The following is a 16,767-nucleotide window of genomic DNA, read 5'->3' as shown; positions in this document are numbered from 1 at the left end:
TATTTATAATTTATACATCTTGTCTACTTCTAAAGTAGGCAACACAGTATTAAAACACTTATAATCTTTTGGATTATAAACCATTGAGCTTTTTTAAAAAGGATTTTTGAATCCATAGTAATTTTCAAAAAAGGGAGAGGAAGGGAAACTTTTTTTTACAAAAGAACCCCAGGGAGAAAATGTAGAAGGAATGATAGGATCGTCATTTTGTAACTATCAACGAAATCAAGGATTCAGGCAAGATCACCAACGGATGCTGAAAGCACTGAGTGAAAGGTCATCGTGGAACTGGATAGTCACACCCCTCTAAGTATCACCCACCCTTACTTATTAAATTCAAAGGGAAAGTGCTTTCTACAAGGGAGCAACCTGGCAGCCACTACGTTAAACAAGTGATCAAACTCAGCATCACCCGTGGAACGCCAGCCTGGCATGTCGCCAGCACGACATCACCTTGTACTGCTTTTGCAAAAGCACTTAACCTCAATATAATCACGAGGAAACAACTAGATGAATCCCACATTTGGGACAATCTATAAAACAAGGGACCTGGGCTAAAGAGACACACAGCTAAATGAGTGAATCCTAAACTGAAAAAAAAAAAAAATCAACTACATTACTGGACATTATCGGAACAACTGAGCAAATTTTAATATGGATTACATTTTTTTCTTCCAGTTTTATTGAGATATAATTGACATACAGCACTATGTAAGTTTAAGGTGTACAGCATAATGATCTGATTTACATGCATCATGAAGTGGTTCTCACAGTAAGTTTAGTGAACATCCATCACCTCATATAGGTATAAAATTAAAGAAATAGAAAAAATTGTTTTCCTTGTGATGAGAATTCTTATGATTTACTCTTAACAATTTTCATATATAACACACAGCAGTGTTCACTATATTCATCGTGTTGTACATCACACCCCTAGTACTTATGTATCTTATAACAGGAAGTTGGTACTTTTCGACCACCTTCATCCACTTCCCCTCCCCCGCCCCCATCCCCGGATTACATATTAGATAAGATTATTGTATCAGTGCAATAGAAGTGTGGTTCTGAGGAGACTATCCTCGGAGAAACATGCTGATGCATGTTAAGGGTAAAATGTCACGATACCTGCAATTTCAAATGGTTCCGAGTGGAGACAGAGAGACAAAACAAATGTGGCAAAATGTTAACAGTTGGTGAATCTAGGTAGGTATTCTTTTTGTTTTTGTTTTTTTTTTGCAGTACGCGGGCCTCTCACTGTTGTGGCCTCTCCTGTTGCAGAGCACAGGCTCCAGACACGCAGGCTCAGCGGCCATGGCTCACGGGCCCAGCCACTCGGCCGCATGTGGGATCTTCCCGGACCGGGGCACAGAACCCGCGTCCCCTGCATCGGCAGGCGGACTCCCAACCACTGTGCCACCAGCGAAGCCCCCTAGGTAGGTATTCTTTCACCTTTCTGTAGTTTTGAAATTTTTCAAAATAAAAAATCGGGGAGTGAGGTGTTGTAAGAGTTGACAGTTAAATACCATAAGGGCTCAGGAGCCATTCAGAAGCACAGACAAAATTGTACCAGAAGACTACAGAATCAAACAGTTACCACGATTAACAGATACACGCAGAGCTTCTGTCTTTACTCTTGGCCTTTGCTGGCTTTTAGGCAGGCTGGTTATCCAGCTCCCATACTGGCATGTAGGAACTTAGCTGGATGCTGGTTGCTTTCTGAATTGCAAACGGCAGTGAGAACTTACATTTCTTTTAAATAATTATCTCAATGCAAATATTCAAGTACTCAATTCGCTTTAAGAGGTGAGTTGCCGGACTTCCCTCGCGGCGCAGTGGTTAAGAATCCACCTGCCAGTGCAGGGGACACGGGTTCCAGCCCTGGCCCGGGAAGATCCCACATGCCGCGGAGCAGCTAAGCCTGTGCGCCACAACTACTGAGCCCGCGCCCCTAGAGCCCACATTCCACAGAAAGAGAAGCCACTGCAGTGAGAAGCCAGCACACCGCAACGAAGTGTAGGCCCTGCTCACTGCAGCTAGAGAAAGCCCTTGCAGCAACGAAGACCCAACACAGCCAAAAATAAACACATTAATTAATTAATTCTTTTAAAAAAGGTGAGTTGCCTTGCTTTTAACGTCCCTTTAAAAAAGGACTTTCCTTGATGTAACGTCTCAACATCTGTCCGTTCCATTAGCCCTTGCCTAGCTTCTGAGTGACATGCAGAAAGTGACTTTCAACAATCATGTTACAAGGAACTTGAGGGGGAAAAGGTGAAGAAACCCTCACAAGATCCTACAGTGTGTTGATGACAGAGTTTTAAATAGAACCCAGGACCCCAACAGTCCTACCACCTGCTTCAATCACAGCACTCCAACTTGTCCACAACGGGACTGATTAAGATTTGGAAAGGCCAGGATAAACAACAAGGTCCTACTGTCTAGCACAGGGAACTAGATTCAATATCCTGTGAAACCACAATGGAAAAGAATATGAAAAAGAATATATATGTACAACTGAATCACTTTGCTGTACAGTAGAAATTAACACAACGTTGTAAATCAACTCTATTTCAATAAAAATTTTTTAAAAGATTTGGAAGGGTCAGTATTGCATTCTCTTAGAATTAGCTTCTCTGTATTTATAGCAGGTAAAACAAACCAATGCAGAATTTTTTTTAAATGTTGTTTGAGGAGTAGCCCCAAGCCCTTCCTCTCAATAATGCATTTTAAAGAACACTGGCAGGAGGCAATGTATCCTCAGAAGAGAAAAGCTGTTGAGCGGCTAGCCTGTCCCACCCACCACCACCAGCGGCTGGGATTTACGGCCTGATTGGCCGCCCATTCCTCAGAAATGCTCAGCCCACTGCAGCCCTTCCTGAGTCAGGATAATGCCGATGGGCACAGTGCCTCTACCAACAGGACAAGTTTACGAGCTGTGAGGTGTGCTATGGTCCTCTTGTTAGTTTTTCTTTCTGGCAAACTCTGGACCATGGCCAGAAAAACACTCGCTTCTGGGCCTTGGGGAATCCTGGTAAAGGAACTGAGACACTTCCTGAGGGCGGATCAGGTGGAGAGCCCTATGGAAGGTACTGGAAGAATTTGGGAGGGGTCCTAATGGCAGGGAGGGAGTTGGTTAGAATGCAGCATCCTAAGTGTTCCCTACAAGATGAAGTCCTGGCTCCTTCAGGACCGGACCATCTGCCCCTCTCGCCCATCTCCCCTCGCTGCAGAACCTCTGCTGTTTCCTGTGCCCATGGACAAGCTCTTACCACCTCCAGGAGCACATTTGCAGGACTGGTGCTATGACCTTGCCACCAAAAGCAAACATTCTCCAGAGCCCAGCTCATGCGTTTCTTGAAAGCCTTCCCCAATGTACCCACACGTGCAATGTTAGGTATCACCTAAGCATTTTCTTTCTTTTTTTTTTTTTTTAACACCTTTATTGGAGTATAATTGCTTTATAATGGTGTGTTAGTTTCTGCTTTATAACGAAATGAATCAGTTATATATATATACATATGTTCCCATTATCTCATCCCTCTTGCGACTCCCTCCCTCCCACCCTCCCACCCTCCCTATTCCACGCCTCTAGGTGGTCACAATGCACCGAGCTGATCTCCCTGTGCCATGCGGCTGCTTCCCACTAGTTATCTATTTTACATTTGGTAGAGTATATATGTCCATGCCACTCTCTCACTTCATCCCAGCTTACCCTTCTCTTTCCCCGTGTCCTCAAGTCCATTCTCTACATCTGTGTCTTTATTCCTGTCCTGCCCCTAGGTTCATCAGAACCATTTTGGATTGGAAGAATCAACATTGTGAAAGTGACTATACTACCCAAAGCATTTTCAATATGTTCTTAAGTACATATCACATTTCTCTGGCCTGTTTAAAAATCAATATTTTCACTCCGTAAATATTTTTCTAAGTATGTGCCAGGCACTGAGCTGGGGAGACAGGTAGGAACTAATCAACCCCAGCTGCAAGGTGCTCACAGCCTGGTAGAAAGACAACACTCATCGTGCTTGAGAGGCACCCTAACAGAGGAGGAGAGCAGGCACCTACCCCCTCAGGACCAGGACGCCCAATCACCTTTGTAGGGAAGACCACCGGTGGAGCAGCTTTGGGAAGGAAAACCACCCGGTTTGGTTTTAGACGCGCTCAATTAAGACATGCAAGACAGGTCACGCATAGGCAGTTGCATGTGTGAGTCTAAAGTTTGGGAGCTCCGAGCTGCGGATAACTCACTTGGGAGGCACAAGCACAGAAGACAGATGCTCCTGGAACGTGGTGGGGAAGGGAAGAACTGAGCTCTGTGTCTCCCTCCATTGTTGATCTTCCTTTTCACATATTCTTTATATCTTTTTTTTTTTTTTTTTTTGGCGGTACGCGGGCCTCTCACTGTTGTGGCCTCTGCCGTTGCAGAGCACAGACTCCGGACGCACAGGCTCAGCGGCCATGGCTCACTGGCCCAGCCGCTCCGCGGCATGTGGGATCTTCCCGGACCGGGGCATGAACCCACGTCCCCTGCATTGGCAGGTGGACTCTCAACCACTGCGCCACAAGGGAAGCCCTATACCTCTTTTTTTTTAGTGGATCTGAGGTTCTTCCTAGGAAGGACAATAACAATAATAATTGCCACTGTTGACATGTGCCAGATGCTTTATCTGCAGGATGTCTAATAATCACAGTAACTCTATGATAGGTACTCCTATTCTCAGTTTACAGGTAAAAATACTCCCGTGCAGAGAGAATCAGTGCTTCACCCCAATCACACCTGCAAGGATGCAGAGTGAGAATTCCAGTCAAGATTCTCCAAAGCCCACGTCTTCCCACTGCAACATCCAATGAGCCAAGATATCCAGAGACTGGGAACAGCTCCCCGCAGCCTCTCCAGCCCCACTGAGGGCCATCTCATAACCTAGTGTGTCTCATAAGAATCTCCTAAGAAGGGACTTCCCTGGTGGCACAGTGGTTAAGAATCTGCCTGCTAATGCAGGGCACATGGGTTCGAGCCCTGGTCCAGGAAGATCCCACATGCCGTGGAGCAACTAAACCCGTGCACCACAACTACTGAGCCTACACCCTAGAGCCCGCGAGCCACAACTCCTGAGCCCGCATGCCACAACTACTGAAGCCTGTGCGCCTAGAGCCTGTGCTCCGCAACAAGAGAAGCCACCGCAATAAGAAGCCCGCACGCTGCAACGAAGAGTAGCCCCCGTTCGCCACAACTAGAGAAAGCCCGCATGCAGCAATGAAGATCCAACGCAGCCAAAAATAAATAAATTAAAAAAAAAAAAAAGAATCTCCTAAGAAGCTTGTGCAAAGCAGTGTAGTTGACTAAATAATGGTCCCCAAAGATTTCAAGTCCTAATCCTTGGAACCTGTAAATGTTACCTTATGTGGAAAATGGGTCTTTGCAGACGTGATTAAGTTAAAGAACTTGAGACAAGAAGATTATCGTGGATTACCTGAGTAGGCCACAAATGTAATCACAGTGTCTTTATAAGAGAAAGGCAGAGGGAGATTTAACACACAGAAGAGGAGAAGGCAATATAGCCACGGAGGCAGGAGGCAGAGACTGATCAGAGGAATGCAGCCATAAGGCAAGGAACGCTGGCAACCACCAGAAGCTGGAAGAGGCAGGACAAGAAACAGCTTCCCCGTAGAGCTGCCATGGAGAGGCAGCCCAGCCAACACCTTGATTTTGGTCCAGTGAAAACTGATTTCAGACTTTTGGCCTCCAGAACTGAGGGAATACATTTTTGTTTCTTTAAACCACTGCGTTTGTGGTGATTTGTTTCAGCAATTCCAGGAAACGAATCCATGCAGATTCCAAGGACACATGCCCAGGGAGTTGGATTTAGTAGGTCTGCTTTTTGACCGGCAGCCAGAGTGATTCTGATACCGACAATCTGTGGGCCACACTGCCTCAGCTGCTCAGGGCAGGGTACCTGTAGGACTTAAACCCTTAAACTAGGGACGTTTAGTCTGGGTCTATTCTGCTATGGAATCCATAGTTGAATTTCAGGCGTTCCATAAATTCCTTAAGATTATACGACAAACTGTGTGTGGGTGTGCACACAAGTTCATATTTTTCAGGGATGAGGTTTTCTTCAGATTCTCAGAGGAGTCACAGAAAAGGTGGAGAATTAACTACTAATTTAAGAAAAAGACGTTAATGTGTGTAAACCTGGTCCAACGTGGGTGAGGAAGATTGGCCAAGCAGGGTTCTTAGTTCCCCGACCAGGGATCAAACCGGGGCCACGGCAGTGAAGGCACCGAGTTCTAACCACTGGACCACCAGGGGATTCCCTGAAGCAACTTTTATTTTTTATTTTTTGGCCGCACCATGCAGCTTGTGGGATCTCAGTTCCCCGACCAGGGATCGAACCCGTGCCCCCAGCATTGGAAGCACGGGGCCTTAACCACTGGACAGCCAGGGAAGTCCCCGCAACTTTTAAATTAGGCCCACCTCCCCGGGGTCTATGCTGAGCCTGAGAGAGAAGGAAACCATAACAAAGATTGAATCAAATTAAATAGTGGTATCTTCAAGTCAAAACAAAACTGAGAGCATAAGGCAACCTTAGGGCCTGGTGAGAGAGTGACACAAAACTGTGGGCTGTGTCCTCACTTCAGTGAGATAATTAGTGGAATAGATTATCTTTGGATAGATCTGCCTTTGGGAGCAGTAAGTAGACAGCATCACTAGAGGAACCCAGGATCTAGGCAGTCACTGGTCAGCACCCACAGGAGAGCAAGGTAGAGATGACCATTTGTAAGCACAGAGAACAAACACCGGAAGAGCCCGAAAAGAACAAGAAGGCAAAAACAAAGAAGAAAAAAAAAAAGATGAAGAAGAAAAAAAAAAAAGATGAAGAAGGCAGAGGTTTCAGACTAAGAGCATTTTTTGTTTATACACTATGAGAAACTTGGGTTACATATGTTTTTAATTTAACCCTTTAATCTTGTCTTAGTTGGCATGAATTTTATATCAATTCATCTTAATCATGTTACTATTTGAATTTTGGCCCCTTTTGCTTAATAGCATATTTTAATTTTATCTTTATTTGCTTGATTGCCTGTTTAATATCTCTCTCTTTTCTACTGGACTGTAAATTCCACTGAGGTAGAAAAACATCTGTTTTTCTCAACAATGTGTCCCCCGCTCCTAGCACAATGCCTGACAGACAGTGTTTTATTTCTCCCGTGTGTGGTCATAACTTTTTTAAAATGAATGAACCAATAAAATAGTGTAGCCACTTTGGAAAACAGTCCAGTAGTTCCTCGAAACTTGAAACACAGAGTTACCATGGGACCCAGCAATTCTACTCCTAGGTATGTGACCAAGAGGACTGAGAACCTATGTCCACACAAAAACTTGTAGACAAATGTTCACAGTGCATTATTCATAACAGCCAAAAAGTGGAAACAACCCAAATGTCCATCAACTGATGAAAAGATAAATAAATCTGGTACAACCATACAATGGATTATTTTTCAGCCATAAAAAGAAGTAACATACGGATACATGCTACAACATGCATGATGCTTAAAAACTTTACGCTAAGTCAGTCACAAAAAGGTCACTATTGGATGATTCCATTTATAAGGAATGTCCAGCATAGGCAGCTCCATAGAGACAGAGGTAGATGTGTGGTTGCCTAGGGCTGGGAGTGCTTGAGAGGGGTGGAGAGTAACTGCTAGTAGGCACTAGGTTTTTTGGCAGGTAATGAAAATGTTCTAAAATTAGATAATGGTGGTGGTCGCACAACTCTGTGGATATATTAAAAACCACTGAACTGTACCCTCTAAATGGGTGAATTTTATGATATATGAATGGGATCTCAGTAAAGCTATTTTTAAAAATAAAAAAAAGAAATGATATAGTCATGTCCTTTAAGAAAAGTTATTAAAATCAACAATGAAAATTTAAAATCATAGTAATAGTTTGTTTTCAAGAACAATAGCCCTGTGTACTTGAACTGACGGCAGTGTGGCTGGATGGGAGGGGACAGATTGCAAAAATCACGGGGCTCCCTGGCTGCGGCGGGTCGCGGGGTAAGAGGACTTCGCCTCCAGAGCCCCGCTTGGGCAACGGAACAGGGACACAGGGTGCAGCTCCAGCCTCAGAAAAGAGTGAGGGAGGATGCAGAGGGGCGCGTTTGATTCCTCTTTCTTGGCCTCCCACAGCACCCTTTGTATTGTGCCATTTTAACGATCTGGACAAAGCCCCACTCATCGCGGGATCCCCAGCGCCCAAGCAAGCTCCCCAGGCACCAAGTATGTATTGTTTGACTCAGGAAATATGGTGGGTTAATGAACGGACGAGGTGCCTCACCATGCGCCGGCAGGTCACTGTATTCCGCTCTGGCGGCCGGGTTTGGGGGTGCGTGACAGCGAAGGGGTCCGCGGGAGCCGTGCTGCCGCTGTCTGGGGGGCGTGGGGCGCAGCCTTTGTGCAGAGGCTGCTCCCGGCTTCCGCCACTGGGGGGCGGCCTCCCGCCCGCCGACCCCCGACAATAGCGCGAGGGGTGGGGAGCCGCGCGTTCCCGGAAACTTTTCCCTCGAGTCTTGACCGCCGCCGCCCGCCCCCTGGAGCGCGGAGCTGGGCGCGCCTATCTCCGGCCTGCTGTCGGCGCGCTCGGCTGGGGCCGCCGCGAAGGAACAGAACCGGAGAAGGAGACGCGCGGGGAGGCAGCGCCCGGGGCGGCGGGCAGCGGGGGGAGGCTGCGCGCGGGTCCCCGGCCAGGCGGAGGCGCGGGCACCGGGCCAGGCGGAGCCGAGACAGCCATGGGGGAGGCGCCCAGCCCCGCGCCCGCGCTCTGGGACTGGGACTACCTGGACCACTGCTTCGCCCGCCACCGTGTCTGCATCTCCTTCGGCCTGTGGATCTGCGCCTTCTCCTGCTGGATCGCCGTCCACGCGCTGTAATGGGGACTGGGGCCGGGCGGCGCCAGGGCGGGGACCGGGGCGGCCGCGGGGGGAAATGGGGCGCTGCCCCCTGCCAACTCGCGCTTGGAAACCTAGAGGGAAGGGGGCAGAAAGGGAGGATGCAGGAGGCAGCACAACTGCAGGATCGAGAGGAGCATTTTGCTGTAGACTGAAATCAGATACTTCTTTCCGGATTCCACGCACAGGAGGCTGGGCTGGGACCCAGCAGGAGGAGGCTGGGTGGTGCAGTGGACGGGGCCGTGGACTGGAAGCAGCCAGTCCTGGGTTCTAGTGTCAGCCTTTCCCCGTTCACTGGCCGTGTGAGCTGGGCGAGCTATAAGATCCCTGGGGCTCGTTTTACTCACGTAAATGGGGATGATAGCACATAGGACGGCTGGGAGGATCAAATAGTAGTGGTAAAGCTCTTACTAAATGCTCATTAAACAGCATTATTATTGCTCCAACACTGCCATCAACCCTTGGCGGAGGGCAAGGGCCTTGGACAAGTCTCTCAATGTTTCTGGCCTCAATTTACTGGCCCTCTTAGCTGAGAAGAGGGGAGGCTAGTATCCGACTCTGGCCACAGACTTTGCCCTGGTCTGTCCGACACCTGGAGTGTTTTGGCCAAGTGGTCCCCATAACCTGGGTTCTAAGGGTGAAGTCTGGCTAAAGATGGTCTCCAGATCTTCTGCCACCCTGTCCCAAGCTCTGGAGGATGGTGCCACCCACGTATTCCCTGGCAGGGGAGAAGGACCACCCCTGAGGGAGGCTGACACCGGCTCACCTTTGACAGGCAATCATGTTCCCCTCAGGCATTTGACGCTGGTGGAGAGATTCTGCAGCCCCACTGCCCAGTCCCTGGAATATGAATAAGACACTTAGAACAGTTACTGAGGGCCTAGTGCTGCGTTAACTCACTGATCCCTGCCACAGCCCCATGGGGTAGGGACTGTCATTGACCCCGCTTAGATGAGAAGCCTGAGCTGCTGAGAGGTTAACTAACTTGCCTGAGTAAATAGGGAGAACCGAAATCCCAGAACCTACTAGAAAGGGGCAGGCTTGTGAGGTAAACTACCCAGATCAGAGGATGGGAACTAACAAGGCACTTTTTGTGCATTATCTCACTTGTCCCTCACCGCCACCCTCTAAAGCCAGTATTATTAGACGTCTTACCCTCCAGGAACTAAGGCTTGGAGAGGTTAAGGTGCTCCCTCGAGAATGCCCAGTGGCCAGGCTGAGAGCACAGCCTCTGCCTTTTCGCCTTGCCTCAGCTGTGTGGGGACTGGGTCAGAGTCAGCCCGGGATACCTGACCCCTAAGAGCTGGGGAAGTGGCCGGAGAGCCGCAGGGCACACGCAGAGCCGCCACACGTGAAGCAGAGGCCTGCCGTTAGCTCACCTTTCACCATAGGCCTCAGTTTTCTCCTTTCTCAAATGGGAGGGTTGAAATGAATTGTTTCTTTTTTTAAATCAATTTATTTATTTATTTGTTTGTTTTATTTTTTTGGCTGTGTTGGGTCTTGGTTGCTGCGCGCGGGCTTCCTCTGGTTGCGGTGAGCGGGGGCTACTCTTCGTTGTTGTGGTGCGCGGGCTTCTCATGGCGGTGGCTTCTCTTGTTGCAGAGCACGGACTCCAGGCGCGCAGGCCTCAGTAGTTGTGGCACACGGGCTCAGTAGCTGTGACTCGCGGGCTCTAGAGCGCTGGCTCAGTAGTTGTGGCGCACGGGCTTAGTCGCTCCGCGGCATGTGGGATCTTCCCAGACCAGGGCTCGAGCCCGTGTCCCCTGCATTGGCAGGCGGATTCCTAACCACTGCGCCACCAGGGAAGCCCTAAATGAATTATTTCTAATTTGGGTCCAACTCAGAGAGTCTCTAATGTAGGAGTCTTCACTCCTGGGCCTTGAAACAGTTTCAGGACCCAAATTAACAGTTGGTATTCCCACTGTGAGCTTTGGGCTTCGGCTGGCTGGTTGGGGAATGTTTGGGAGCCCAATGGCCTTCTGTCCTCATTCATTAGTCCCAAGGGCTGATGCTCAGAACCAGCCATATGGTCCTAATGATGTAGAGTGAGTACCACCCTGTGGTTAAATGAAGTGAAAACAGAGCTGCAATCATGCCTCAGTTTCTCCACAGAAATGGAGCAGGGAAACATCTAGAATAAAGTATTTCCAAGATCCGATCAATGATGCTGACAGAGAGACACCTGGCCCCTTCCGGTCTGTCCTGCCTTCCCGCGCTTGTTCCTGGGGGTGGAAAGCGGGCAGTAAGGGAGAGAAGCCAGCAGTGGGGCCCCTAGGGGGAGGTCAGCCCAAAGTGCCATCGCAGCTTAGAGGAGTCTCCCCCGGTGTGTGAGGAACATGCACCCAAAATGAAATCAGTTTGGATGCAGCTGGCAGAAGCCAGGCCATTTCACTGCACAGATGGATTAGAAGGATTTCATTTTAATTTCAAAGAAGCAAGTTGCCTTTTTAATCCAGGCAATTAACTCTGCTCTGCAGTTAAACTGCAATGATTGGGTTACTTTTATAACCCTCCTGTTTCCTTTCAAAACATAAAAGCTGACAGCTCATTTGTCAGCACTGAGTGGTGGGTCATGAACTTGAGGCAGCCAGATTTGTAGGAGGAATTTCTTTCATCCTTTCACGAGGTCTGCCTCCTGCCATGGGCTTGTTGGTCAGTGGCTCGGAGGCTTTCCATCCTTTCTTTAACCACCTGTAAACTAAGGTCAAAACCACCTGCTGAATATCGGGAAGAAAGTGATTCTGAGGGACCTAAAGTCACAATTGCCCTTTTCAGACACCTGCTTTGGGAACCCAAACTCGCGTCTCCGTGTTCTGCCCACACGCCTGTCTGTCCCCGCAGGCTTCTCTATCTGAGATGTGGGAAGAAATCCGGACGGGACCAGTCGGCGCTGTGTGCTGCCTGCTGCCTCCTGACCAGCCTGTGTGACACCATCGGGGCGATTCTGGCCAAACAGCTCACCATCCAGGTGTGTTGGGCCCACAGGTGACAGTGGTTTCTGTCTCGTTCCTTCCCCATGGGAGGCAGTTTCGCCTCAGGGCTTGTGCCCCTGCTGGCCTTCCTGCTCCTCCAATACCCACGTGGCTCGCTGCTCACCTCCTTTAAGTCTTTGCTCAGATTATCTCCTTCTCAATAAGGCCTCCCTGATCACCTGTTTAAAAGTGTGCCCTGCCTCTACCACAGGTGCTCCAGACAACCTTATCTTGCTCTAGTTTTCCCTAATATACCATCGACTTTACTTATTCATTATGTTTATGGCTTATTGTATGTTAACCCCTACTAGAATGTCAGCTCCATAAGGGCAAAAATTTTTATTCGCTACCATATCCCCATCACTTAAAACACCAGCTGACACATAGTAGATATCCAGTAAAAAGGGATTGTTGCTGTTATTGTTTTTAGAGCCCAGGGCCCAGCCGCAGCTCAGGCAGGGGTGTCTGAATCCTTTCCCAGGTAGTGATGTGGGCTTTGGAGCAAGGGAGAAGCAGTTTCAAGTTTTTCCAAAGTCTAGGCCCTCAAACATATCTGTGTAGAAGGGGCTTATCCCAAAACACATATCCCAAGGAGGACCTGTGGGTCCCACTTCAGCGGGCTGATCCTGGCCTTTTGCCATCCAGGTAGATGTGAAGGAGGGGAGCCTAGTGGTTGGACACAGGTTTGGAGAGTTCTAGACCCTGCTGTGAGCAGCATTCTATCAGAAACAAATCACCTTTCCTTCTGGGAGCCCATTGTCATTAGCCGATAGACTATAATGAGGCCTAGCTCAAGTCCAATAATAATAGCTGGTATTTATTAAATACTTAACTATGTACTTGACATTAAGGGCTTTTCATGTATTAACTCATTTCATCCTCAAATCGACCTATGACGTGGGTGCTCTCATTATCCCTGTTTTATACATGTGGAAACTGAGGCATAGCGAGGTTAAATAACCTTGCTAAAGTCACCCTCTAGTAAGTACAGAGTCAGGATTCAAACCCCAGAATGCATGCTCGTAAGCACTAAGTACAGTGGACCCTTGAACAACATGGGTTTGAACTGTGTGTGTCCACGTATACATGGATTTTTTTTCAATAAATACACACTACGGCACTACAGGATCCACAGTTGGTTGAATCCATGGATGCAGAACCTCGGATACAGAGGGCTGACTGTAAAGTTATACTTGGAATTTCCACTTCAGAGGAGTCGGTGCCCCAACCCCTGAGTTCTTCAAGTGTCAACTATACTGTCAGTAGCTAGTGCATGTATGGGTAGGTGCATTTTACTTTCGTCCAGTCGCTGGCCTAAGCAACTTCCCATGTATCGGCCCATACAATCTACTTAACAGTGAGGGAGGCACTGTTATTATCCCTGCTTTCTAGATGAGGAAACCGAGGCCCAGGGAAGTTCAGTGGCTGGGCCAAAGTTGCACAGCAGAGACCATGCTGTCCAGTGGAAAGTGGGGCGGGCTGAGTTCTTATCCCATCTCTCTGATGGGCGTCTGCATAATGGGATTGGTTACTTAAGCACCCCATCTCCTCGTTAGTCAAATGGAGGTGATAACCAACCTTTCCTGGGGTCGGAGGTGTCCCTGGAAGCCCTACATCAGTGGAACACACGTGGTAGAGGAGAGCCAGAATGAGGGGTGCTACAGTTGCTGAAAGGTGTTTGAACACCAAGACCCTCTTTCCTTTGCTCCCAGGTCTTCACTGGTGTCTACCTAGCAGCTGTTGACCTGGTGAGCTTCGTGTCCATTCTCTTCCCAGTCTGCAGCTCCAAAGTCAAGTCCAGTTCAGGTAAGTGTGCTGCCATCTGTTCCTGTCTTCACCCATCCACTCATTTCATCCATCAGTGTGCTGAGTGCCTCTCCCTGTCACGCCCGAGCCTGGACCCTGCCAAATACAGACGAATGGGCGAGCTCCTTGGTTTCACCCAGAGCGGGGAGTCAGGGGCCTAAAAGGTAGTTAGCCCTGCTAGTAAGGGGGTGTGGGCACACAATGGGCAACCAGAGGAGGGGAGGGGCTGCAGGTGTCAGAGAAGGATGTGACGTCGGAACTGGGACCGCAAGGAAGGGCATTCCAGGTGAAAGGGCAGCATGGGCCGAGGTCAGGGAGGGGAGGGGGCGGGGCTTTGGGGATGGACAGTGATACTCAGTGTGCAAGTCCAGGGGCTCCAAGCGAAGCACCTGGGCTGCCTCAGGCCGAGCGGGCGCTGGAAGTAACTGAGATGGGTTGAGTAGCCTTAAGTATGTGGGACTGGGACTTGCCTGAGAAGGGGCAACAGTGTGCTCGGACCCTTGTCCCAAAGGGAAATGCTTGCATCAGGGGTGATGTAAGATGCTCTCAGCTGCTCGAGGCTGCCCAGAGGAGGAATGTTCTTTTTGGAATTGTTCAGAGGCGTATCTGTCTTCTATTTCAAGGAGACTTTCAAAGACGATGCTTATCCTACTCACAGCTTTGGTGCCTTGGCACCAGCGTGCCCACTCATAATACATTCACCAAGCTTGTGCCGGTTCTGCTCTGTGCCGGGCTCCGTGCAGATTCTAGCACTGGCCGGGCACAGTGCCTGCCTTCAGCGGTCTCCAGTCTAGGACGGGCGACTCTGTGTGCATGCAGGTGCATATGAAAAAGGATCACGTTGCCCTGCCTTGAAACATAAAACACTATGAGAGGCTGAGGAAGGGGAAGAGTGCCAGTCATGGGGGGGTGGGGGGATAAGGGGAAGGGGGGAAAACCCAACCACAGGCCCTTGAAGGGGGGTGAGGGGCTGGCCTGTGGAACAGTGTGGGAGCCCATCCTGGCCTCGGGTCTGGGGTCGACACCAGTTCTTCCCACGCAGCTGTCTGTCGAGTTCCAGATCCCGGGAGCCCTGTGGGATCTTGGTGTCTGTTGCAGGTCGGGGATCCCGGGAGAGAAAGAGGAGGCGGCAGCTCAGGGCCAGCATATTTGCCCTGGTCCTGCCGCTGAGCCTGGGCCCAGGCTGGGCTCTGTGGGCCGCTGTCCCGAAGGCTTCAGGCCCCCTCCGAGGGCCGCAGCGGAGGCTGCTGGGAAGCCTGGTACAGGTGAGGTCTAGCCTGCTCATGGGGACCTGACGGGGGAGGGGGGGGGAGGCGAGGGGGAATGCGGGCCCCTCCCCTTCTCCTAGTTCCAACAAATGCCCTGGGGGTGGGCGTCAGGGTTAGGCCTTGTTGGGAAGAACCTCCTAAAAACAGAAAAGGACGGGCCTGGGGTGCATGGGCATCTCCTCAGGGTGCTGAGTGTATCACCGTTCCCGCAGGACAACACTGAAATCCTTGGCTACCTGCTGGGCGGCATCGCAGCCTTGGGCTCCTGGGCTTCCCGGATCCCCCCACTCTCCAGAATCGTGAGTCTGGGGCCGGGACTGTGGGTCACGCTGGCAGGTCTTAGGGCGTCTGGGAGCATCCTCCCAGCTCCAGGTCACCGGGGTGGACAGGTGGTGTCTCCGTTCACATGTGCGCGTGTGGGCGTGTATGTGGGTGTGTGTGCGTGTATACACGTGTGTGTGGGCAGCGAACAGCCGCCCCCAGGCCTCAGAGGGTCCTGAGGCTCACAGGGAGAGGGCACTGTGTTCTCTCCATTTCTCATAGCAAATGAAAATCAGGCTCTCCGGAAGGAGCCCCTGAGTTTGGATGGGTAAGCACCCCATTAAGGAACGAGAAGACCTGAGCTTTTAGAGAACAGGGTCATGCAGCTCCTGGGGTCTGTGTATTTGAGAGTGTCTTGTTGGCAGGTATTTTCCAGGCATCTGAGGTTAGGGAAGTCATGTGATGGCCAGTCCTTTGGGGGAACAGACGTGCCTTGAGATGCCCTGCTTGCCCTTGGGGAGCTCACAGTCTCCCCAAGGAAGACACAGAAATGGAAAGCAGGATGTTTGAATGCTCTAAGAAAGAATCAAATGTTTGGGGTTCTGGAAGAAAGAGAGAAGCCTCCTACATTATTCAAATGAGCGAGGGTGAAAACTGTTCACACTGCCAGGCACTGGGTGCTGGCGCGGCCCCAGGTTGGCAGCGAAGGCCAGGTGGGGTCTGAGGAGGCAGAGGCGAAGGGAAGGCACTCAGCGCAGAGCAGAGTGTGCGGGAAAGGCCACCGAGGCAGGAGAGCGCCAGCCAAAGAGCCACATATTATGGACGCGTGAAAATGGCGGGGCCTGACGCCAGAAATGTGACGGCCCATCATTAGTCTTGCCCAAGAGCACTGTGGTTTAACAGCAATCCCAGGAGAACAGGATTTGAGGAGGCGGGTGCTTAGTTGACCGCTCGTGGGAGCCGCAGCCTGAAACCTCCCGGGGCACAGGGCCTCATGAGCAAAGATGCTGTCTCCAGGGCAAGGGAGGGGAGCATGGGGAACAGTGTGCTCAGTTCGGCCACCGCTGGGATGGGCCTCCAGGGTGTGGTCAGGGCTGGGAAGCCGTGTCACATGAGGACCTTTGCAGGAACAGCTGCAGTGCCCTGACCACCTGTATTAGTTTCCTGCTGCTGCCATAACAAAGTATCCCAGACTCTGAACAACAGAAACATACTGTCTTTAAGTCCTGGAGGCCAGAGGTCCGATACCAAAGTGTCAGCAGGGCCACACTCTTTCTGAAGGCCCTAGAGAGGGATCCGTTCCAGGCCTTTCTCTAAGCTTCTGGTAGTTCCTTGGCTGGTGGCAGCACAGCCCCAGGATTTGTGTGGAGTTCTCCCTGTGTGTGTGTGTGTGTGTGTGTGTGTGTGTGTGTGTGTGTGTGTGGTCGCATGGCTTCCCTCCGTATGTTTCTGTGTCTGACTTTCCTCTTTTCACAAGGACACAGTCCCCTTGGATTAGAGCCCACCGTAATA

The 16,767-nt window shown here is 50.1% G+C and overlaps 1 protein-coding gene across 1 annotated transcript in view; it reads left to right on the top strand.

The window, feature by feature from the left end:
* The first annotated feature begins 8,641 nt into the window (after nucleotides 1–8,641).
* TMEM44 (transmembrane protein 44) overlaps nucleotides 8,642–16,767 on the top strand; it is a 34,908-nt gene continuing 26,782 nt past the window's right edge. The window contains exons 1-5 of the mRNA XM_065876342.1: nucleotides 8,642–8,926; nucleotides 11,790–11,916; nucleotides 13,633–13,726; nucleotides 14,825–14,991; nucleotides 15,207–15,293. Coding sequence (XP_065732414.1) covers nucleotides 8,790–8,926; nucleotides 11,790–11,916; nucleotides 13,633–13,726; nucleotides 14,825–14,991; nucleotides 15,207–15,293 — 612 coding nt within the window. The 5' untranslated portion in view covers nucleotides 8,642–8,789. The remainder of the gene's footprint in view (nucleotides 8,927–11,789; nucleotides 11,917–13,632; nucleotides 13,727–14,824; nucleotides 14,992–15,206; nucleotides 15,294–16,767) is intronic.

The sequence above is a fragment of the Phocoena phocoena genome, chromosome 4 (assembly GCF_963924675.1).
Source record: "Phocoena phocoena chromosome 4, mPhoPho1.1, whole genome shotgun sequence".
Lineage (NCBI taxonomy): Eukaryota > Metazoa > Chordata > Mammalia > Artiodactyla > Phocoenidae > Phocoena > Phocoena phocoena.
The sequence above is the reverse complement of the archived record's forward strand: the minus strand, read 5'-3'. Positions and strand labels throughout refer to the sequence as shown.